At 43.2% G+C, this 24,692-nt stretch overlaps 1 protein-coding gene across 5 annotated transcripts in view; it reads right to left on the reverse strand.

The window, feature by feature from the left end:
- The window catches only part of PDE10A (phosphodiesterase 10A), a 582,319-nt gene that overhangs the window by 93,662 nt on the left and 463,965 nt on the right, over positions 1-24,692 (reverse strand). For all 5 annotated transcript variants that reach the window (XM_061428524.1, XM_061428522.1, XM_061428521.1 and 2 more), the window contains one exon: positions 14,113-14,141. In XM_061428524.1, coding sequence (XP_061284508.1) covers positions 14,113-14,141 — 29 coding nt within the window. The remainder of the gene's footprint in view (positions 1-14,112; positions 14,142-24,692) is intronic.

Consider the following 24,692-nt stretch of genomic DNA (forward strand, 5'->3'; position numbering starts at 1 on the left):
CATTTTGCTAGCCCTTGATCCAGCTATTTCTGCTTCTCAAAGAAGCCCTAGTTTCTTTTGTGGCAAATGATATTTAAAATCCAAGAGCTGGAGCTATATGTGCCCACTACTCTCATTGATTCTAAGCTTCTCATCAACACAAATATAATACATATATATATATATATTTACATGGCAATTAATCTATGACAAAGGAGGCAAGAATATCCAATAGAGAAAAGACAGTCTCTCCAATGAGTGGTGCTGTGGACACTGGACAGCCACGTGTAAAAGGTGAAACCAGAACACTGTCCAGCACCACATGCAAACATACACTCAGGATGGATGACAGGCCTACATGTAAGACCAGATACCAGAAAACTCCTGGAGGAAAACGTCGGGAGAACACTCTTACACAAATTGCAGCAATGATTTTTAGATCTGTCTCCTAGAGTAAAGAAAATAAGAGCAAAAAAAAAATTTTTTAAAGGACCTAATTAAACTTAAAAGCTTTCGCACAGCAAAGGAAATCATTAACAAAACGAAAAGACAACCTACTGAGCGGGAAAAGACAGCTGCAAATAATGATTGACAAGGAGCTAACATCCAACATATATAAAGAGCTCACCAATTCAACATCAAAAAAAACAAAGAAACTGATTTAAAAATGAGCAGAAGAATGAAGTAGACATTTGTCCAACAATACTCAACATCACTAATCATTAGGGAAATGAAAATCAAAACCACGATGAGATATCACCTCATACTTGTCAGAATGGCTACCATAAAAAAGAACACAAATAATAAATGTTGGTTAAAAGGGAACTCTTGTGCACTGCTGGTGGGAATGTAAATTGGTACAGCCACTGTGGAAAATAAGAGGTTTCTCAAAAACAAAAAATAAAAAATCAACCTAAAAATAGAACTATGTTATGACCCAGCAATTCCATTCCTGAGTATATATCCAAAAAATCCAGAAACACGAATTAAAACAGACACGTGCACCCAAAGTTCACAGCAGCTTTATTTACAATTGCCAAGATATGGAAGCAACCTAGGTGCCCATCACCAGATGAACGGGTAAAGATGTGAGATATAATGGGATACTACTCAGCCATAAAAGAGGAAAAATTGCCACCTGCATCAACAAGGATGGCCCTGGAGGACATTATGCTGAGTGAAATGAGTCAGAAAGACAAATCCTGTGTGACACCGCTTATATGTGGAATCAAAAAAACTACAACTCACCAGTGAATAAAGCAAAAGAGAAGCAGGCTCGCAAGAACAGAGAAAAAACCAGTGGTCACCAGTCCAGAGAGGGGAACAAGAAAGGGCAGCACTGGGCTGGACGGTTAAGAGGTACAGACCATCACACATAAAGTAAGCTACAGAATGCGCTGCACAGCATGGAGAACAGAGCCAACATTTATAATAACTCTACATGGAGCATCATCTTTAAAAGCTGCTGCTGCTGCTGCTAAGTCGCCTCAGTCGTGTCCGACTCTGTGCAACCCCATAGACGGCAGCCCACCAGGCTCCCCGGGCCCTGGGATTCTCCAGGCAAGAACACTGGAGTGGGTTGCCATTTCCTTCTCCAATGCATGAAAGTGAAAAGTGAAAGGGAAGTCACTCAGTCGTGTCCGACCCTCAGCGACCCCATGGACTGCAGCCCACCAGGCTCCTCTATCCATGGGATTCTCCAGGCAAGAGTACTGGAGTGGGGTGCCGTTGCCTTCTCCCACTTTAAAAAATGTTAATCACTAAATTGTATACCTGTAACTTATATTGTGTAGCAACTATACTTCAATAAAAAATAAGATTTTTAAAACTTAAAGCATAGTTCTCAGAAAAATATAGAAACAAAATTATACTAGGCAAATACTTAAGAGGGCTATTCCTGGGTCAAAAAGTACATGTATGTTTAACTTTACAAGAAAGTGGCAAACCTTTTTCAATGTTACATATTAAGAATAAAGTTATCAAAATGATTTGGGTATTTTAGGGGAAAATAAGTTATAAATAAAGGTCATTTATTTCATACAAACACCACAGGCAGGAAAATTCTAACTAAGCATGGGCAGTCACAATGAACAGTTAAGGAAACCTGTGGGCCTCAGAGGCACTGCAGGATAAGAAGAGCTGGGAAAGAAGGTGCCACTGACTCTTTGCAAATAAAGTTTAAAAGTCCTTAACAGCAAGCAAGGGATTAGCAGATATTCATCCTGACACCAAGGGGAAGCTGCCTAGCTTGTCCTGCACTTAACTGAGTGCACAGGGAAGGCTGCACGAGAAGCTGGTTCAGAGTCCTCCACAGCAGCCTTCAGGAGCTCAGAGGAAGCATCTTACAAAAAGCCACAAAGGATGGAGAAACCTGGAGGCCGAAGAGCAGCAACCAGGACGAGAGGACAGAACGACTGCAGGTTACACTCGGGCAAGGCAGGAAGTTCATGTTAAAAGTGGTGAAAGTGAGCATGCTACAAATGAGGGAGACATTCTTTTGAAAACATATCACCAGTTCAACACGAGGACAGTTCAGTTCAGCTCAGTCACTCCGTCGTGTCTGACTCTGCGACCCCATGGCCTGCAGCGCACCAGGCCTCCCTGTCCGTCACCAACTCGTGGAGCTCCTCAAACTCATGTCCATCGAGTCAGTGATGCCGTCCAGCCATCTCATCCTCTGTCGCCCCCTCCCTGCCTTCAATCTTTTCCAGCATCAGGGTCTTTTCCAATGAGTCAGCTCTTCCCATCAGGTGGCCAGAGTACTGGAGTTTCAGCTTCAACATCAGTCCTTCCAATGAACACCCAGGACTGATCTCCTTTAGGATGGACTGGTTGGATCTCCTTGCAGTCCAAGGGACTCTCAAGAGTCTTCTCCAACACCACACTTCGAAAGCATCAATTCTTCAGCGCTCAGCTTTCTTTATAGTCCAACTCTCACATCCATACATGACTACTGGAAAAACCACAGCCTTGACTAGAAGGACCTTTTAAAAACTAACTTTCCTAAAGAATACTTAAGTTTTCAAAGGATTATTTTAACTAATGTAATTTAGGGCAAAAAAGTCCAAGAGATGAAAGGGCTTTTCATGATGATAAATTACTTTAGGAAAATGACTCCATGAGATAAGATGTCTTCAAATCACTCTTGTAGTAAACATTTCTGATATGTCTAAGACTGTTAACAGAAAAAAATTAAGCCATCCCGAGCAGATGAATAAAGAGGTTAAAGAAACAAAAGATGTATCCAAGTGCTTTACCCAGTAGATGGATTTCTGAATGTCATTATGTAAATAAGTCTTTTTAAACAAATACTTCCTCAGCAAGGTGTCAAGCACCACTGTTGTGTAGGTATCTGACCAGGCTCTGTCACTCACGGAATTGAAATCCCAGTGGGGAGAAAGCAATATACAAGAAAACAGTGATAATGTCTATGGCAAAAATGTGTGCTCAGTCATGTCCAACTCTGTGTGACCCCACGGACTATAGGCCTGCCAGGCTCCTGTGTCCATGGAACTCTCCAGTCAAGAATACTGGAGTAGATTGCCATACCCTTCTCCAGGGGATCTTTCCAACCCAGAGATGGAACACAAGTCTCCTGCATTGCAAGCAGATTCTTTACCATCTGAGCCACCAGAGAACCCCTACCTGGGAAGCCCAAATAAAACACACTATGATTCTGTTGCCATCTTTAATGTAATAAACTATGATCTAGGAGAAACTGGACTTTACGCACAACTGTTCTTTGACTAGATCATTACTATATTCTTGCTTCATAGAAAAAAGAAATGTGCCCAAAACAATGGACTTTAATTCACCTCTGATTCTGCGACAGGGCTTCCCAGGCATCACCTGTGGTGAACAATCTGCCTGCCAGTGCAGGAGACTAAAGAGACGCAGATTCAATCCCTGGGTCAGGAAGATCCCCTGGAGAAGGGAATGGCACCCCACTCCAGTATTCTTGCCTGGAGAATCCCATGGACAGAGGAGCCTGGCGGCTTACAGTCCAGGGGGTCACAGAGAGTCAGACACGACTGAGCGACTGAGCACTCCTTTCTGGTCCTTCGCTTCTGTTGCCAAGAACAAACGACACTAAGATCAGCAGCTTCATACAGTTTCTCTGCTGTTAATATTTTTCAGCATCTACACTCTCTAAAACAGAGCTGTGGTTGCCAAGAATGGTCTTAAACAACAGGTAACAATTCAGAATCTTGTGAAAGAAGAATGTGTTCGGTTCCCATTTTAAAAATATCATAATGGCTTGATAGTGTGTTTAATCACTATCATCGTGATTAATAGGATCTGTGTTCTTCTATATATCACCAATATCATTTTATTATCACCGATAAGGAACAAACTGTAACAGACAGATGGTTTGTGTGTCTATCGTTAAGATTATGGGGTTCATTCTTAGCACAAGCAAACAAAAATCAGTCTTTAGCCACCATTTTCCAGTATGTAAATAGCTTGAAACATGTTCTTATAGCAGATTGATGCATTCAGCTATACAGGAGATATTCTGCCACTCAGTCTCTGCAGAAGCCAAGGTGCTGAGAACTGGTCCTCCACATAGACTTCCAAGGTTTCTATGGCTATAGTTAGTAACTAGCCGCAAAAGCTGCGAAATGGAATTTAGCTAAAATGAATACTGTGCTTTGTAAGAAATTTTGCTTTGAGTTCCACAAAACTCACGTTGGAGTGCCTGAAGCTTTTTTCCTTTTGCCATATGGAAAACACAGCCTCTGCTGGCAAGCTTCCAGCCAGTATTCCTTGGGAAAGCGGGTGATTCTTCCATCAGGGTGAGAAATCCTTGTTCAGTTCAGTTCAGTCGCTCAGTCGTGTCCGACTCTTTGCGACCCCATGAACCCGCAGCACACCAGGCCTCCCTGTCCATCACTGACTCCTGGAGTCCACCCAAACCCATGTCCATCGAGACAGTGATGCCATCCAACCATCTCATCCTCTGTTGTCCCCTTCTCCTCCTGCCCTCAATCTTTCCCAGCTTCAGGGCTAAATCCTTGTTAGGCTGTTTGCTATTTCAAATTCAAAATGCCAGAATTTCACATTACCTGACTGGAACATTCCATGTCTGCCGTTCCTCTGGCTTCTCAGTCCTACAGTTAGGTTGATAATCAATGGGGTGGTGACCTGCCTGTCCTCCAGGTCCTCGTTTGCAAGTGTCATATCCAGGTGTTCAAAGACCCTCTTAGCCAAAGCCTGATTAAAGGAACTGCACTTAGGGAGACTTTAGAGGACATGATTTCTGTCTGCTTCTCCACTGGGTCACAGCACCTGAGTCCCAGGACTGTCAGCTAGAGGCAGGGCATAGGGAACGTGAAAAACTACTCCAGGTATTTCTACAAGAGTCTGCCTACTCTTGGGCTTCCCTGATAGCTCCATTGGTAAAGAATCTGCCTGCAGTGCAGGAGACCCCGGTTCGATTCCTGGATCAGGAAGATCCCCTGGAGAAGGGGCAGATCACCCACTCCAGTACTCTTGGGTTTCCCTTGTGACTCAGCTGGTAAAGAATCTGCCTACAACGTGGGAGACCTGGCTTCAGTCCCTGGGTTGGGAAGATCCCCTGGAAAAGGGAATGGCTACCCACTCCAGTATTCTGGCCTGGAGTATCCCAAAGGTCCATCTAGTCAAGGCTATGGTTTTTCCAGTGGTCATGTATGGATGTGAGAGTTGGACTGTGAAGAAGGCTGAGCACCGAAGAATTGATGCTTTTGAACTGTGGTGTTGGAGAAGACTCTTGGGAGTCCCTTGGACTGCAAGGAGATCCAACCAGTCCGTTCTAAAGGAGATCAGCCCTGGATGTTCTTTGGAAGGAATGATGCTAAAACTGAAACTCCAGTACTTTGGCCACCTCATGCGAAGAGTTGATTCACTGGAAAAGACTCTGATGCTGGGAGGGATTGGGGGCAGGAGGAGAAGGGGACGACAGAGGATGAGATGGCTGGATGGCATCACCGACTTGATGGACATGAGTCTGAGTGAACTCTGGGAGATGGTGATGGACAGGGAGGCCTGGCGTGCTGCGATTCATGGGGTCGCAAAGAGTCGGACACGACTGAGCGACTTCCACTATTTCACTGCCTGTTCTAGTCATGTGTGTATCACCTTCACTTACTGACACTGAACCACATTTTAATAGTATTAACATACTATTAAATCTTTGAAACTTCCTAAAGATTGACATAAAATCAGATAAATAGGTTTGCATTATCATGAAATTTAATAACCATAATAAAAACTGACAGGTATCCTTCCCTAAGAGACGCAGAAATGAATAAAGGATACCGTATTTATTTATTTTTAGGATACCTTATTAAACGAGTGGGCAAGACCAGAAGAGGGAGCACTCATGCAGACCCCAAACAGGAAGAGACTACCCTGCATCTCCAACTGGAAGAAGGTTCCTTACCACCTAGCTACCCAGGAAAGGACGCAAGATCTTCTCCCCACCCAGCAACAGCTCAGCCAATGAAAAGCCACTACACTCCCAGTTTCCTACAATGGACTCCGTGCTTGTCAACAGCCCTTCCAAGCTTCCCCTCTTTCCTTTATAAAAGAGCATTCGTCTTCTTTGTCTAGGTTTGCGTATAGCTTCTGCTATAGCATGCTTATCCCAAATTACAAATCTCGGTTATTCCTGAAAAAAACAAAAACCCACAAAGGACTTTGCTGGTAAAACAACTGTTTTATTTCTAAGGTCAGCTTTACACAAATGAAGACTGACTCAGGTTCAGGTTCACATAACCGGAAGCTTAACAGCCAGCTAGTCTGCTTATTCATAGAAAAGTACTGACGATCCCAATTTTTATTTCTCCTCCTCTGTTTCTTCCTCTATTTGTATCTTTGGTTATATTTTTCTTATAACCAATTAAAAATTATTTTAAAAAACAATACGCTGTGAAAAGAAACTGAAAGTGAATAAAAGTGAGTCTTCTGTGAAGGAAAAGACTGAAGTTCGCTGGGGAGGCTGCAGAAGGTGGGGGAGGCCTCTGAGACTCAAGAACTGTGGCCGCAACCAAGTGACCCCTCTGACCCAAATCATCACATTTTCTCTCCACTGGATTATTTCCCTTTGTATGCATTTGTTGCTGTTTATTCCATTTTTTTTAAAATAAAAATGAAACATTTTAAAAACAATATCTCAGGGCTGAGGAGTGAGCAAAATGGGTGAAAGTGGACAAAAGACACAAACTTTCAGTCACAAAATAAGTCTCAGGGCTGTAAGATACAGCACAGCGACTACGATTAATAGGACTGTACTGGATATTTGAAAGCTGCTGAGGGAGTAGATCTTAAAGTTCTCATCGCCAGGAAGAGGCAGCTCATAACCATGCGGCGACGGATGATACCTAGGCCTGTAGCGATGATCATTTCACAGTGTGTGCATAACTGAATCATTCTGCTCTGCTCCTGAAAGTAATCAAAGTCACGTGTCAATTACACCTGACTCCCTGTCTAGCTACCACACACTTTCTTGTCTCTCTTTTAAGGCAAAACTCCAAAAGACAATTGTATGTATTTACCGCCTGCAATTTCTCCTCCCCCGCCCCCCAACTCTTAATCGCTCAGTGGAACAGCTCTAATTGAAGTCGCCCGTGGCCTCCACGCCGTCAGATCCAAATGCCAGCTCTCGGGCTTTATTTCCCTGAAATGCTGGCAGCGTTTAACACACCAGTGACTGCTCTCCTGGACAGTTTCTCCTCCACTCTAGGAGGCACAGGCCCTGGGTTCGCCTCCTGCCCAAGGACCCCTCCATCCAGTCTGCACAGGCCTTTCTCCCGTCGAAGACTTGTGAACGCCCTGTGCCAGGACTGTGGCCTCATCCTCTCTCCTCAAACCACACTCACCTCCTAGGTGAGCTCACGCAGTCTCAGCACTTCACATACCATCCCATACGCTGGGGTTCTTAATCATCCATATTGTTACTAAGGCTTCTCAAATTTGTATATCTAACTCAGATCATTCCCCTGAACTCCAGACTCAATAGTCAACTAACTGCTCAACATCTCAGCTTAGAAATCGACTAAAGGTCTCAGACTCCGCAGCCAGCGGTGACCCCTCTCCCTGCTCTGGCAAACACCCCCATCTAAGTGCTGGCAACCTTGACGTTCCTTCTGCTCAAGCAAAAACCCAAAGCTATCATTTCGCTTTTTGTCTTTCTTTCTATACCAAGCATCCAATTAATCAGCAGTTCTTGTTCACTCTACTTTCCAAATATGCATAGAATTCAGTCTGCCAAACCTCCGCACCGCCATCACCACCAGCTGCATCTCTTCCCAGGATCACTGCACTGTCCCCCACTTGTCACCACCCTTGGCACTGGGAGTGCTGCTGTATTTATGTACTTAAGATTCCCACACCTACGTCTGCACACTGGTCAATATGTGTTCTATCTTGTAGAATGCTTTAATTTTTGTTTTAGGAATAAACTTCCCTCCTGAGATAAATTATCTTCTTAGCTTTTGAAATACATACTTTATATTATGTAGAAATTTTCTCCTTTTTCATGTCTGGAGGACTCATCCAGTAAAAACTTTTAAGCATCATGCATTGTAAGGGGACTTTTACCAACTTTTCAGTTTTTTTCACTGGTTAACAAGATATTTAGTTTTCTTAACTTTCCTTCAATAAACTTTAATAATTTATAATTTCCTTAATATTGGCCATTATGTCTAAATTTTCAAATGCATTAGTATATATTAATATGATTCCTTATTAAATTATTAATAATCTCCTTTTTGCCTATAGTTATCTTCCCTTTCTCATCCCCTAATGTTTGCTATTTTCTTATTTCTTGAATAGATTGCCAAAACCGTCTACTTTATTGATCTGTTTAAGAAAATATCTTTTGCATTATTAATTAAACCTATATTTTAAATTGTGGGCCATTAATTTCTTCTCATTAATTCCCTCTGCTTTTAAAAATTTTATTTTTGGTATTCCAAAACTGAATAAAAGACTATGCATTTTCATCTTCTTTTGACTGCATACCTCAGGTTTGGTAGATTTTATTCCCATTTCACATTTGAGGTTTTTAAAGGTCATTTTAAAAGGTCACCAAGATAAACACTGGCAAAGCACAAATTCAGATCTGTGTGATCTACACTGTTCCAGAGAAGTTCTTTTGAATGTATCACACGTGAAACTTAGATGCAGTTCACACAAAAGGAAACAAAGCTAACAAGTGGCAATGTGTTTATTTCCTTTAAATGAAAACAGTAAAACCACATCATGCCACTGACACATGAGAAGAGAAATGACTGCTAATTAAATTGGGTTAGAATGAAATCTTAACTGGAACAATAATTTGATAAACCAACTTATCAACCTGAAGTATGTATTATAAAATACTTACGTCTTTTCACCAAGTAATCTCAGATCTTAGCGTTCTTCTTCAGCACATATTTCGTAAGACTAAGACTGCTAAATGAAAATTAAGACTATACTGAAACATATTGATAACATTCTGAGGGGCCAAGACAGTACCCAAGGATTCTCCTCTCTCCATAGAATTTTCCAGGCAAGAACACTGGAGTGGGTTGCCATTTCCTTCTCCAAGGGATCTTGCCGACCCAGAATCGAGCCTGCATCTCCTGCACTGCAGGAAGATTCTTTACCACTGAGCCACCAGGGAAGCCCCCAAGAATTCTAGAGCTGGTTAAATTTGTCATATTCGAGTACTCAGCACCCAAATATTTTTTTTTCTCTTGATGTTTTCTCTCCTTTTTCTTGTCAGAAATCTTTCTGATTTATAAGCTGGAGCCACTTACATCAAGAACAATAATAGTAAAAGAAAAGACTAATTGTACTGACTACAGGCTCTGACTGACACGCATCCTTAGAGGCCCCGTCCCGACGGCTGTGGCCAAGGCTCTGTCCCCCACTCTCAGTCCTGGCCCGAGTGCCTGCATCCTGCGACGTGGCCTCCCTGCCCAGGGCCTGTGCTGGCTGCGCCTCTGCCACAGTGCACGTCCCCCAGCTTTCAGCAGGTCTCCTTCCTCCACCCCCTGTAATGTCTTCCCGGTTACCTGGAAGGCATCACTGGCTACACACTCAAACCCCCAGCCCGTCTTCTTCCCTGGCCTTGTCTCTACAGTAGCCCCTTCCTAACCCACCATCACTCTCTATTGGATCATTCTGCTTTCTAGGTATTTATTTATTCTATGCATTTGTCATTTAAAAAAAATTTTCAACTGTCTCCACCACCGCCTCCCGTACTATGAGAACTGGGGTGCCATTCTGCACTGTATTCCTAGAACCTAGAGCAATGCCTGGCATACAAATGCTCACTAAGTATTTGTCTATGGAATAGAAGTAGGGAGGAGGAGGGAGGCGGGGAGGGAAGGACCAAGAGAGGAAGAAAGAGGAGGAGAAAGGACCGAAGTCTTACTGATCTGACTTGACTACATGTCAAAAATATCTTAGTGTACCAAAAGATCAATAACCATAAATGTCCTGGAGTTTCTTTGAAAAGCTGATTCTCCCTAAATCCTATTACAGACACAGAGCTGACAAGAACTACCTGGCCTACCCTGTCTTATCAGGAGTCAAGGCACAGTTGGTCTACAATGTCGTGCCACAGCTGCCACCTTCCAAAAATATACTGACAACACAGTAGGCTTTGTCAGAATGTCAACCCAACCCTAAGGAGATGTATGGGAAAAACCTGAGTGAGTGTGTTTCCCTTGGAAAGACAGAATGCAGTCCCTCTATTTGAGGAGTTCTCATGTGGATCGGAGAAGGCAATGGTGACCCACTCCAGTACTCTTGCTTGGAAAATCCCATGGACGGAGGAGCCTGGTAGGCTGCAGTCCATGGGATGGCTGAGTCGGACATGACTGAGTGACTTCACTTTCACTTTTCACTTGCATGCATTGGAGAAGGAAATGGCAACCCACTCCAGTGTTCTTGCCTGGAGAATCCCAGGGACGGGGCAGCCTGGTGGGCTGCCGTCCATGGGGTCGCACAGAGTCGGACACGACTGAAGTGACTTAGCAGCAGCAGCAGCATGTGGAGCAGTCTGTACATCCCAGCCTTTTTTGAGTTGCTACAAAAGTCAAAACAATGCTAGCAGATAGCAGTTAAGGAGAGTCTGTTTGGCTCCCAGTGCAACGTATCTCACAACAATCAGAACTGCCTGGAGAGCAAGAATCTGCCTCCCTGGAGAGCAAGCTCTCGACAGTGGATGTGCCCTGTGACCAGTCACCATCCACCTAAAGGTTGCACTTGTTGTTGTTCAGTCGCTAAGTCACGTCTGACTCTTTGCAACTCCATGGACTGCAGCGCTCCAGCCTTTCCTGTCCTTCACTATCTCCTAGAAATGTAAGTTGAGAAATGCTAAATACATGGCTGATGACCTAGACAAGTGTCAGTTGCCACAATCTGTAAGTTTTTTTTGTTGTTGTTCTAAATATACTCCAGAACTTGGTAAGTTTTGATATTGATTGGATAGCATCATTGATTTGATGGGCATGAGTCTGAGTAAGCTGTGGGAGTTGGTGATGGACAGGGAAGCCTGCAGTGCTGCAGTCCATGGGGTCGCAAAGAGTAGGACACGACTGAGCGACTGAACTGAACTGAGATATATAAAGCACACCAAGATTAAACAGTGAAGAAAAAGAAAATCTGAAGAGACTCATAACTAGGAGGAGATTGAATCAAAAGAAAAATAACTTGACCAAGAAAAGCCCTGGACCTGATGGCTTTACTAGTAAATTCTACCAAACACTTTGTTGTTCATTGTTCAGTCACTAAGTCATATCCAACTCTTTGCAATGCCATGGACTGCAGCACACCAGGCTTCCCTGTCCTTCACTGTCTCCCAGAGTTTGCTCAAAGTCATGTCCATCAAGTCAGTGATGCCATCCAACCATCTCATCCTCTGTCATCCCCTTCTCCTCTTGCCTTCAGTCTTTCCCAGCATCAGGGTCTTTTCCAACGAGTCAGTTCTCCACATCAGGTAGCTAAAGCTTTGGAGTTTCAGCTTTAGCATCAGTTCTTCCAATGAATATTCAGGACTGGTTTCCTTTAGGATGGACTGACTAGTTTGATCCCCAAGGTTGCACAAGGTATTTCTAAGTCTCACTTTAACTTAAAACATTGGTATGCCATTTTATAAAGCAAATTCTGAATATCAGAACTGACCGAGATCTGGAGTACATTCAGGAAAAAAAAAAAAAAAAAAACACGTAAGGATCCTGGCAACCGATACTCTTCTAGATCATCAGCTCATGTATTTAGCACTTCTCAGCTGGAGATGCATTTCTCTAAATCCGGCATAAAATAGGAGAATCTTATAAAACAATAGCAAAGAAGAAAAGCACTGTGTATAGCCGCTCCTCACTTCTCATGGCCTTAAAGATGGCACGCCGTGTCGTCTGCGTCTCCTCTCCGCTCACCCAGCAGGAGGCACTGTTATACGACGCACGCCGCCATCTGCACCCACAATGCCTGGTGGCGATATTGTGCAAAATTAAACTATGCAAAGATGCATTCAACCAAAAGGACTCTTCTTTGTTCACACAGCTATTTTCCCCAAATAGAGCCTGGCAAGAATAACTGAAAGCGTGGACTGCAGCAACAAACTCACTGATGACAGACACTGTGGTATAAAAGCTTTAAACGGGGGGACACTGGAAGGTAGCCCACTAAACGGGCGAGCAGAGTCAGGGCAGTGACATCAGCAGGGAGCAGGAGGACCGCTGTCCACTCCGCTGCCAACGGAACAGGACGGAAGGAAGGCATGCGGGCGGGTTGGAACCACCTCCTGGGGCATCTCTTTCCCACTTCCCTTCAGAACAGCAATATCTAAAACCTTTCCAGGCTTCTAAAGGCTAAGTTGAGGTTAGGGATTCACTATGAATGAAAGCTATTCTACAACAAGAATGTGATGGCTAAGTTGTATTGCAGCTTTTTCCGTACTGTCCTTGATGTATAAACAGGTGGTACCACCTCAGAGCTCTGAGACAGTGGCTTTACCAATACCAACACCTCAGTATCTCATGACAGTCCAGGTCCACTCGTGAGGATCCTCTGTTATCCTCACACATTGCTTTCAGCCGTTTCTGCTGCTCTCAGTAGCTGTAAAAATTCCAGGCTGATCTCTCTGCCCCTGATATACGCTGAAACACTCAGACTTGGGAACGTTCCAACTGCGAGCCCAGAACACGCAAAGCTAATAGTGCCAAACCCAGGAAAACCCTGAGACTTCCAGAATCTTAAGTCTGTTAGGTTGCGATGGGCAGGGGGAACCCTGCCCGGTCTCCAGCAATAGCCCTGGTCATTTTAAAGATTCATTTCTTCAGATAATACAGAATAAAGCAATGTATCTGAATATGTGACTCTGATTAACAGTACTTCAGTTTCTATCATATGATAGAGTGATCACTTACACAAAGCTGTATCAGGTATAATTCTGACTGATTATTTTCAACACTGATTCCACCTATTAAGATCTTTATCTGTCAACAGGATACAGAATTATAAGATCCATTTTATGTGTAATCACAGAATTATCATTTTGTAACAGCTTTTGATACCACACCCCACAAGCTCTTAAATTTGCTAAGTCTCTTAAAGCATTTCTCTTGGGTGTGAAAACAGTGTATTTAACATTTGTGAAAGTACTGACGAAAGTCACGCCCTCGACCCAGGCGGAGTCACCTTTTGCTCTCTCAGAGTGAAGGTGCATGAACTCGCAGGCAGGGCCGGCCAGGCAGCACGAAGCCACTGGGCAGGGGCCATGAGGCGGCGGCCGGAGCACCTGTCCCCACCTGGGAACGCCACAGAGGCGCGGCCTCACCTTCCGGTGTTTCAAGAGAAGCCAGAAATCCCGTCTTAACATGCACTCGCTCAGCCTCTGACTGTTGGCAGCAGAAAGCTCTTGAGCACGTGCAGGCCACGCGGGGCGCATCTGCTCGCTGTGATCAGTTTGAGCCCTCTGCTTTGACACCTCTCTCCCCACTGGCTTCACTCCACGCTCACGAGTGATGCTTTGGAGAGGGCACTCAGTTTTGTAGTTATTTTTCTAACACTTTAGCGTGTTAGAGCACTGAAAAAATATGCAAAAGAATGTACTTTCTATATTGTGGTAAAAAAAATTATATTCACATTACTTACCCTGCTGACTTCCTTAGGAGCTGATTCATCTGGGGGATGAAGAAGGGAGGGAGAAAAAAAAATAATGTTAGAAGCTCTGGGTAGTTTCTGAAAAACATAGAACATGTCATTCAGTCTCTGGAAACCAGAAGGGTATTTGCAATGCTTCCTCTTGCAATGTCTAAAAATTTGGTTTTAAACCTCTGTAAGGTAAAGAAACATAATATATTTAGAGTTAGATGTATGTATGTAGCAATTTTGGAGGGAAATGAAATAACACCACAGCTTGTTGATCATTTTCATGATTACCTTTTTAGAGATTTTCAAATAGTAATGCCTGAAAATATGGCTACACTGTATCTTATCCAACACATATGCCTAAAAATGAGACTGTAGTATTTGCAATATTCTAAATGACACAATCTGCACGAATGTCTCAAAAGGCCATTCGCACTTGTGCTGTCGGGCAGGTGCCAGCATTCTGCGTTTGCTGACATGACAGCTGTGTCTGCACGGCCTGGTGAAGGCACAGACCACTCCCGCCAACAGGCTGCTCGGCACCACGGACCCGGGAGGCGGCGGGCTTGTCTCCACCAGCAGGACAGCACTGCTTTCTGGTAATAAGACTGACGGGTTGCCTGGTCTAGGTGAGGCCCTCTGACGGGCTCTCCCTGCGAGGCTGGCTACATGGCCAGACTATGCCCGTGTAACCAACAGGGTATGAGAAACAAACCGGCCAAGGCGCCACTTTAGGTCCGCCGGCTGTGAGCACCCGTGCCCGGGACTTAGTTCTGACCCAGAGAAAATGTGTTGACGTGGCCCTTCCAGAGGATGCGGGTGGGGGCTGGAGACCCCTCTCCAGACCCCTCATTGGGAGGCAGCCTTTACCGCTGCTGCCTTCTTGGGCCTTGTAGCAAGGAAACCTGTCTTACTACCCCCATCAGTACACACTTCACACACCAAGTTTCTAACGTGTTCTATACCACACCAGAGCACAGCCTCATCTACCTTAACACCGACAAAGGCGTGTCCCACAGGTCCAGACAGGGCACTGATTCTTCTTTCTCCTTCAACATTCTTATTAACTAAACCACTGAGTCCTGGCATTTCCTCTTTTTTTCTAATCTTTTTTAGATTTACAGCTTACCACCCATTTCCACAAATAATATTAAGTATAGTCCCAAAGCACATATCAACCAGTAGCCTCTAAGCTGATCCCTGAATTCCGTATCTGCCCTGGAAATCATGTACACACACACACACACACACACACACACACACTGACCCACCCAGTTTATCTTTCAAAAATATTCCATCCATCCCCATCTATCATTCTAGTGGTCAGGTATGGATGTGAGAGTTGGACTATAAAGAAAGCTGAGCACCAAAGAATTGATGCTTTTGAACTGTGGTGTTGGAGAAGACTCTTGAGAGTCCCTTGGACTGCAAGGAGATCCAACCAGTCCATCCTAAAGGAGATCAGTCCTGAATATTCATTGGAAGGACTGATACTGAAGCTGAAACTTCAATACTTTGACCACCTGATGCAAAGAACTGACTCACTGGAAAAGACCCTGATGCTGGGAAAGATTGAAGGTGGGAGGAAAAGGGGACAACAGAGGATGAGATGGTTGGATGGCATCACCAATTCAATGGACATAAGTTTGAGCAAGCTCCGGGAGTTGGTGATGGACAGGGAAGCCTGGCATGCTGCAGTTCATGGGGTCGCAAAAAGTCACACATGACTGAGTGACTGAACTGAACTGAACTGATCATGCCCCTTGGATGCTTCAGAATTTATAGTAAATTAGACATCAAAGGGCTTCCCAGGTGGTGCTAGAGGTAAAGAACCCACCTGCTAATGCAAGAGACACAAGACACTCGGGTTAGATCCCTGGGTTGGGAAGATTCCCTGGAGGAGGGCATGGTAGCCCATTCTAGTATTCTTGCTTGAAGAATCCCACGAACAGAAGAGCCTGGCATGCAGTCCATAGGGTCGCAAAGAGTCAGACACAGCTAAAGCGGCTTAGCATGCACGCACACTGCCTCTACCTGGGGACTTTTTCAGAATTAGCAAGCTTAGAACTATCAGATAGTATGTGTTCAGTAAACAGTAGCTATTCTTGTATTACCTGTTAACACATATTTCTTATACATTTTTGTTATATTTGTTCCATAATGATTTGAATATTACATCTGATTTCCGTAAGAATGTAACCATGTTATAGGGAAAACATAGACTTTATGTTATATACTTAAGTCACTTGATTAAAAAAATTTCACTTATTCCTTAACTCCTAACCTCTTATTCTTTTCTAAAGCTCTCTGAAGATGAAACTATTTGATTTAATCATCACAACAAATTAACAGATTATAAAGTTGCAGAGACAGATACGTTTCTAACTCTTTTAGATTTTTATCGAAGAAGTTCAGTAAACGGGGGTCAAAAGTGAAGGGTGATTAACGCACGGACGCCGGCAGGTAGCGCTCATGCGCACACGCTGACTGCAGCACTAAGCGGAGCGTCCAGGCTGCGACCCTCCGGGGCCGTGCACTGTCCAATCACCACCACGACCCGGAAGTTGGTTCAAGGGAAGAAGAGCTCGAATGTCCAGACATTCGAACGTCTGCATATACACGTCCGCTTCGCTTTTTCCGTCGGTTCTGCCGAGTGCTTCTCCAACTCGAGCGTGCAAAGGATGCTCTGCTGCTAGTATTCATACAGACCAACTCCTCCTTTGGTTTGATGGCCAGTTTAAGGTATGTGAAAGGAAAGTGCTATCTACAGCCTAACATCTGGCTTTTTCACCTTGTGCACAGACTTAAGACTCTATCTTCTACGTCTTCTTCAGACTCGGAAGCCAAACAGTTTCTGCTAACTGAATGTCAAGTCCATTACATTTAGGGAATTCAGCAATTTCAGTTGAGGGGATTAATGAGCGCAGTGAACTGGTTAGGATAAGGGAACCTGGCTTCCTGCTTCCCGCATTTGGAAGTTCCATCGAGCTCTCTTGCCCAAGGAAACGGCCAGCACCCTGAAGACACGGCCCGGGTGAGTGCTGCACGGTGGAGCGGCCGGAGCGGGGCGCCCCAGAGGCAGCTCAGCAGGAGGCTCAGTGCGCACAGGGCTCTGGAGCCCGGCCGCGGCTCACTTGCTGTCATAACTCTGGGCAAAAAGTCTGACTGCCTTTGACGGCCTCTAAGTCTGAAGTGCAGCAATATGTGAACCGTGAACTTCCAGATGTTCAAGCTGGTTTTAGAAAAGGCAGAGGAACCAGAGATCAAATTGCCAACATCCGCTGGATCATGGAAAAAGCAAGAGAGTTCCAGAAAAACATCTATTTCTGCTTTATTAACTATGCCAAAGCCTTTGATTGTGTGGATCACAATAAACTGTGGAAAATTCTGAAAGAGATGGGAATACCAGACCACCTGAGCTGCCTCTTGAGAAACCTATATGCAGGTCAGGAAGCAACAGTTAGAACTGGACATGGAACAACAGACTGGTTCCAAATAGGAAAAGGAGTACGTCAAGGCTGTATATTGTCACCCTGCTTATTTAACTTATATGCAGAGTACATCATAAGAAACGCTGGACTGGAAGAAACACAAGCTGGAATCAAGATTGCTGGGAGAAATATCAATAACCTCAGATATGCAGATGACACCACCCTTATGGAAGAAAGTGAAGAGGAACTAAAAAGCCTCTTGATGAAAGTGAAAGAGGAGAGTGAAAAAGTTGGCTTAAAGCTCAACACTCAGAAAACTAAGATCATGGCATCTGGTCCCATCCCTTCTTGGGAAATAGATGGGGAAACAGTGGAAACAGTGTCAGACTTTATTTTTTGGGCTCCAAAATCACTGCAGATGGTGACTGCAGCCATGAAATTAAAAGACGCTTACTCCTTGGAAGAAAAGTTATGACCAACCTAGATAGCATATTGAAAAGCAGAGACATCACTTTGCCAACAAAGGTCTGTTTAGTCAAGGGTATGGTTTTTCCAGTGGTCATGTGTGGATGTGAGAATTGGACTGTGAAGAAAGCTGAGTGCCGAAGAATTGATGCTTTTGAAAGGTGGTGTTGGAGAAGACTCTTGAGAGTCCCTTGGATTGCAAGGAGATCCAACCAGTCCATCCTAAGGGAGATCAGTCCTGGGTGTTCTTTGGAAGGAATGATGCTAAGGCTGAAACTCCAGTACTTTGGCCACCTCATGTGAAGAGTTGACTCATTGGAAAAGACTCTGATGCTGGGAGGGATTTGGGGCAGGAGGAAAAGGGGACGACAGAGGATGAGATGGCTGGATGGCATCACCGACTCGATGGACGTGAGTCTGAGTGAACTCCAGGACCTGGTGATGGACAGGGAGGTCTGGCGTGCTGTGATTCATGGGGTCGTGAAGAGTCGGACACGACTAAGCGACTGAACTGAACTGATCTGAAGTCTGAAGTGAAGCAACATCCAGTCCACATAATTTGACACTGAAAAATAGTTTTCTTTCCACAAGAACAATCACAAAGTAACAAAGCCCCTGACTTGGGGACTTCCCCGGTGGCCCCTGGAGGCTGACTCAGTGGCCCCTGGTTGGGGAATGAGACCCACAGCGAAGGCCCAATGCCGCCAAACAAGCAAAAATAAAACAGGAACAGGAGAGCGGTGGTCCCCAAGGTGTCTGTCCTTCGGTGGACGGGAGGGAGTGACGGTGGGCCAGGCGACGATGGGAGCCGTGGCAAATGGCAGGCGAAGCTTCTCTCTCAGCCCACGGCTGGCTCCCACTCGGCGACCAAGTCCCGAATAGGCCGGCGGCCAGTGGAGGACCCGGCCCCGACCTAGACCGTCCTATGAACCCACAACTCCGGGACGAGTCTGCACTCCCGGTGCACACTCAGGACCAAGCGGCCAGGGCGCTCACTTACACGTGAAAGGATAAGGAGTCACGGCAAAGAGGAAACGGACATGGAGCCCAGATTTTGAGTCCTTCGTGACCATCAAGTGAGCAACCAAAACGTTCACAACAGCAGGCACTTCTTACTCGGCACTGTGGTCCTGTAAACGTTTCTTTACTCGACAAATGTGCACTACGGACCCAGTATGTGCCGGGCATTTATCCTTGTTCTTAAGGAGCTTACTTTCTAATAGGATGAACAAACAAGAAAAAAATTTAAGCAATTTCAGAACGGGAATATTGATGCTTGTTAAAGAGAAATTTTTTTTAAAGACAAGAAGAAACCATCTTCAATCTAAACATCATTTTAATGATTTTTTAAAGCCTTAGGAAAAACAGCCCATGCAGCAAAAATTTTCCTGGAGAACATCCAAGTACACCTTCCAGCAAGTACTTATTTTTGAGTTAAGTACTCATTGGAAAAGACCCTCATGCTGATTGAGCGCAGGAGAAGGGGACAACAGTGGATGAGATGCTTGGATGGCACCACCAACTCGGTGCACGGGAGTGTGAGCAAACGTGGGAGAGAGAGGAGGACAGGGAAGCTGGCGTGCGGTAGTCCACGGGGTCACAGGGAGTCGGACGTGGCTTAGCAACTGAACAATAGCACCAAAAGTACAGAACAAATGAAATCAGTATCTGTGTAACAGACTGAAGCCACAGCTACACTGAATATAAAGTGTGAACAACTGTCTAAGATAGGCCAAAGAATCCATCCATATGTGACATCACGAGCTCTTCTAATTTACCAGAAAATATTTTCATAAAATGTTGACAGTAGTTAAAAATCAGTAAACAAAATCAAATGAACATTTCAAAATATAAACCCTCACAACCATACCTTCAAGGCTGTAGAAATGGAAACACAGATATTAATATAAAAATAACCTGGAGGTTTGAAGCCAAAATGGCAACTAGTATCATGATAATTTGCTTATCATCAACTTAGAAGGAAAATGTAATGTTCACTGATGTTACAGGAAGAAGAAAAAATGAAAAAAGATTTTGATAGGTGGTTTTAATACTGTGAGATGATAAAATACTAAATCCTGATATTTGTAGACAAGTCCATTAAATATATAAAAAACAACATGTCCCCAGTATTTTAGGAGGAAATGAAAAAGTTTTTATTTCCTGTTAGATTACTATTCTTTTTTATTCCATTATTATCCCCCATGAGTGAATGAATGGCTAGCAGGACAATCATTTCTCTAAATCTTCTAGCCATCTTCCGTCATTAAATCTTTAGGCAAATAAGGAGAAACTAAACATAGATCAGTAGACTAAACAATGCTTTTAACAAAAGAACCTCACCTTTCCCCTCAACAGGCCTACTGGTCATCTGTAAACCTGCATCTTAAAATGTAGATCTGTGAAAAAATTGAGGTCACATTTTCTCTAAGAAATGTTTGTAGAAATATGGTCAGTGTGTTTAAAAGTAGCTACTTTGAGACATATGCAGTGATATTGATTTTTCATTAGCAGCTTTACTAAAGCCCAATTTACATGCCATAAAATTAACCCATGATAAGTATACAACTCGGTGATTCCAGTCGATTTACAGAGGTGTGACGGGCTCTCACCAATCCAGTTTAGACCCTCCACCCCCCAAGTCCCCTTATGTCCCTTTACTTTCAATCCCTGTTCCCACCACAGCCAGTCACATCAGGGCCGTCTCTGTTCTCACACACTCACCTTTTCCGGGCATTTCAAGTAAGTGGAATCACACAATACAAAACTAGCTGTATCTGGCTTCCTCCACATAGCACAATATTTTGAGGTTCATCCATGTTAGAACATGTATCAGTATTTCTTATTATCAAATAGTATTCCTATTATATGGGTGTATCACATTTTAGCCATTTGCCAGCTAATAGACATTTTAACTGTTTTTGATTTGGAGCTATTCTGAACAATGCCCCCTAGGAACTACTGGATACATATCTTTTGTATGGACACACTTTCCTTTCTCCTGGATAGACACTTAAGAGTAGATTGATGAATATTAATAAAGTTCAACCTTCTTAGAAACTGATCAACTGTTTTCCAAAGCACCATTACCATTTTACTTTTCCAAAAGTGAATTGCACAGACATCCGTTTATCTTCATCGTCATCAATACTGGACAGTGTCTGTCCTTTTTCTTTCATACTGGGTGACTGTACAACATCTCGCTGCGTTCCCCTAATAGTTAATGGTGTTGAGAAGACTTACCAGCTATTTGCATACTTCTCTGGGATAATGCATATCCAAATCTGTTGTCTGTTTATACATTGGGCTGTCTATCTTCTTATTGAATTTAACAAATCTTTATATATTCTAGATATGTTTTTAATGAAGTCTATTTTTCCAAAACAATTTTTTTTATTTTAAGGGTCCTCCTTAAGGTATTGTATAAAATAACTCTTTGGCCCACCCAAGATCATGAATTTTTTTTTCCTATTTTGTCTACAAATTTCAAAATTTTAGCTCTTTCAATTAGATATATGATCTATATTAAATTAATTTTAGTTTATAATGTGAGGAAAGGGTATTTTTAAATATTGCATCTGGATATCCAATTGTTCTATAACAACTATGCTTCCTTCTAAGGAATTGTTTCAACATCTTTGTTGAAAATCATTTGACCACGTGAGGGTTTTACCTGGACTCTGAATTCTGCTGCACTGACCTATCTGTAAGGCAGGACAACAGAGCTGAAATACCATTAGTACAGTAAGTTCTGAAACCAAGTAATGTAACTCCTCAAAACTGAACTTTACTTTTGTAATTATTATGGATCTTTTAGGTCCTTTACCTTTTACAATCAACCTCTCAATTTGTATAAAAAAATCCCTCCTGGATTTTGAGAGGTAATGAGTTGAATATATAGATTAATTTGGGGAGAACTGTCATCCTGGCAATACTGATTCTCCCAACCCATGAACATGACATCTGTCTCCATTTATTCAGACTTTTCTTTCCTCCCTCTCAGCAAGATTTATAGATTTCAGTGTATGAAATTTGTGTTTCTTTGCTAAATTTATTCCTAAGCTTTTTAATTTTTTGAGGCTATTATGAATAAAAGTATTTTCTTAATTTCTGACTGTTCCTTTCTAGTAGATGGAAACGGATTGATTTTTGTGTCTTGATTTTTTTCCTATATCAGTCCTTGTCTCCTGAGACCTTGCTCACACGTTCATTAGTTTAGCAGTTTTTTGTGGAATATTTGAAATTTTTCCACATCCAGGATCATGTATCTGTGGGAAAAGGATTTAGTTCTTCCACTTAAACCTGGATACGTCCTGTTTTTTACTGCTCAGGTTAACAGTTCACGTCTCCTAATTCTCTGACAGTTCTCATCATGAATGGATATTGATTTCTATCAAAACCTTTGTCTGTATTAAGATAATTGTGTTAACTCTAATAAGTTTAAATAATTGATTTACTGCTATTAAACAAACTGGTATTGATACAGGGTCATACCATATTTTTAATATGTTACTAGATTTGGTTTCCTGATTTTATTTAGGGGTTATTGCATGTATGTTCAAGGGAGGCTTGTCTTGTGATGTTTTAGTCTGGTTTTCTTATCAGGTTAATACATGACTCAAAGAAGGAGCTGGGAAGTTTTTCTTCCTCCTCTCTTTCCGAAACGAGTTGGAGAAGGATTGGTAGTAACTCCATTTACAACACCTGATATGATTCATCAGTACAGCCATGGGAGAACAAGCTCTGGGTTGTGGAAATATGTTAATTACTAAGGCCTGTTAGATTTTCTATTTCTTGTTATGTCAGTTTTGGTGATTTTATCTTTCCAGGAGTCTGCTTTATTCAAGATGTCTAATTTCTAACAGGAAGCTTTGCATTGTCCATCAACTGCTGATGGATCTGTCCAGCAGAAGGGGACAATGCCCAGAATCCCAACCTTCTTCAGGTCTGCTCGAGTTCTATGCTGTCTGGGCCCTTTCCAAGGGGGACCGCCGAAGCTTCTCCAGGAACGTGTGCATGTCCTCAGTCAGGAGCGTGTCTGTCTCAGTCTCACCGAGATCTCAGGCTGGCGCAGCCTGAGATTTGCCAGCCCTCCCCCACTCACTGGCCTCCAAAACTCCAAAGATGGTGGCGCCTCCAAGTTGAATGAACGCTTTCAACTTGTAGAGAAGCTGTCAGAGCCTCTGCTCCAACCAAGGGGACGGGGCGCAACGGAAGAAGCTCCAGGCCATAACATGATGAATAGCCACGGTTCTTACCTGAATTTATCTGAAAACTGCAGGTCAGTTTTCAAATTATGAATGTCTCTCGAATTGCTGTATGCCTTTGGTTGACATTGAGAGACTAAAGTGGCTGGTTTTGTCCATTACTGTCCAATTGATAACTGCTTCTTGGGGAAAGACTTTGCTCCTTCTTCACTGTCATAGGTGGAAGTCCAGCTTTGGATAAATGTCATCATTTTCACTGAGTAACAGCAATTATCAACATGTGGTCCAGAGGCCTCTGGCATCCCAGAGACCATTCAGAGGGCTCACGAGTAGACTATTTTCATAATAACACTAAAATCCAACTCACTTATTTCTTATTTTTCACAAATATACATTGTATTTTTCAAAGGCTACATAATGCTCCTACAGTACATGGAATGCATCCATTGTATCCTAATATTTTCTAAAATGTTTTAAGATCACTGCTTTAAGATATCAGTATGTGAGCCTTCAGAGGCTCTTCATGTTCTCAGTGCTCTGCAGCACTTGCATCTGCGGCCTTTGGACACCCCTGCTCCAGCCTCTGCAACTTCAATAACATCTGATAATTAGCTACTTTGGATTCCCAAGTTCTTTGCACCTACACAGACACAGAAAAATGTACACTTCACCCCAAACTATTATTATTTAGAATTTAATATTTTAATTATTTTATCCTAAAAACAAAATTCATACATAGTATATTTTCTTATATTTAAGGATAGGTCATTAGCCTTTAAAAAGGGGAGCTTATTTGACTCATTTTCTCAACCTACAGCTGCACCGTTTATGTCTAAAGACACTGAAAAAGATGAAACTGACTTATGAGAAGATTCTCCGACTCATGGGAGGGAGGAATCTACTCCAAAGGAACAGGGTCAAACTGTAAATAAAAAAAAAAAAAAAGGATAAAAGATCACTCTTTTGGCTTTAATAATTTACCTTATCCTGCAGGTCAGGAAGGAGAAGGAAATGGCAACCCACTCCAGTGTTCTTGCCTGGAGAATCCCAGGGATGGGGGAGCCTGGTGGGCTGCCATCTATGGGGTCGCACTGAGTTGGACACGACTGAAGTGACTTAGCAGCAGTAGCAGCAGGTCAGGAAGCAACAGTTAGAACTGGACATGGAAAAACAGACTGGTTCCAAATAGGAAAAGGAGTACGTCAAGGCTGTATATTGTCACCCTGTTTATTTAACTTATATGCAGAGTACATCATGAGAAATGCTGGGTTAGAAGAAGCACAAGCTGGAATCAAGACTGCCGGGAGAAATATCAATAACCTCACATATGCAGATGACACCACCCTTATGGCAGAAAGTGAAGAGGAACTAAAAAGCCTCTGATGAAAGTGAAAGAGGAGAGTGAAAAAGTTGGCTTAAAGCTCAACGTTCAGAAAACTAAGATCATGGCATCTGGTCCCATCACTTCATGGGAAATAGA

The sequence above is a fragment of the Bos javanicus genome, chromosome 9 (genome assembly GCF_032452875.1).
Source record: "Bos javanicus breed banteng chromosome 9, ARS-OSU_banteng_1.0, whole genome shotgun sequence".
In the NCBI taxonomy this organism is placed as follows: domain Eukaryota; kingdom Metazoa; phylum Chordata; class Mammalia; order Artiodactyla; family Bovidae; genus Bos; species Bos javanicus.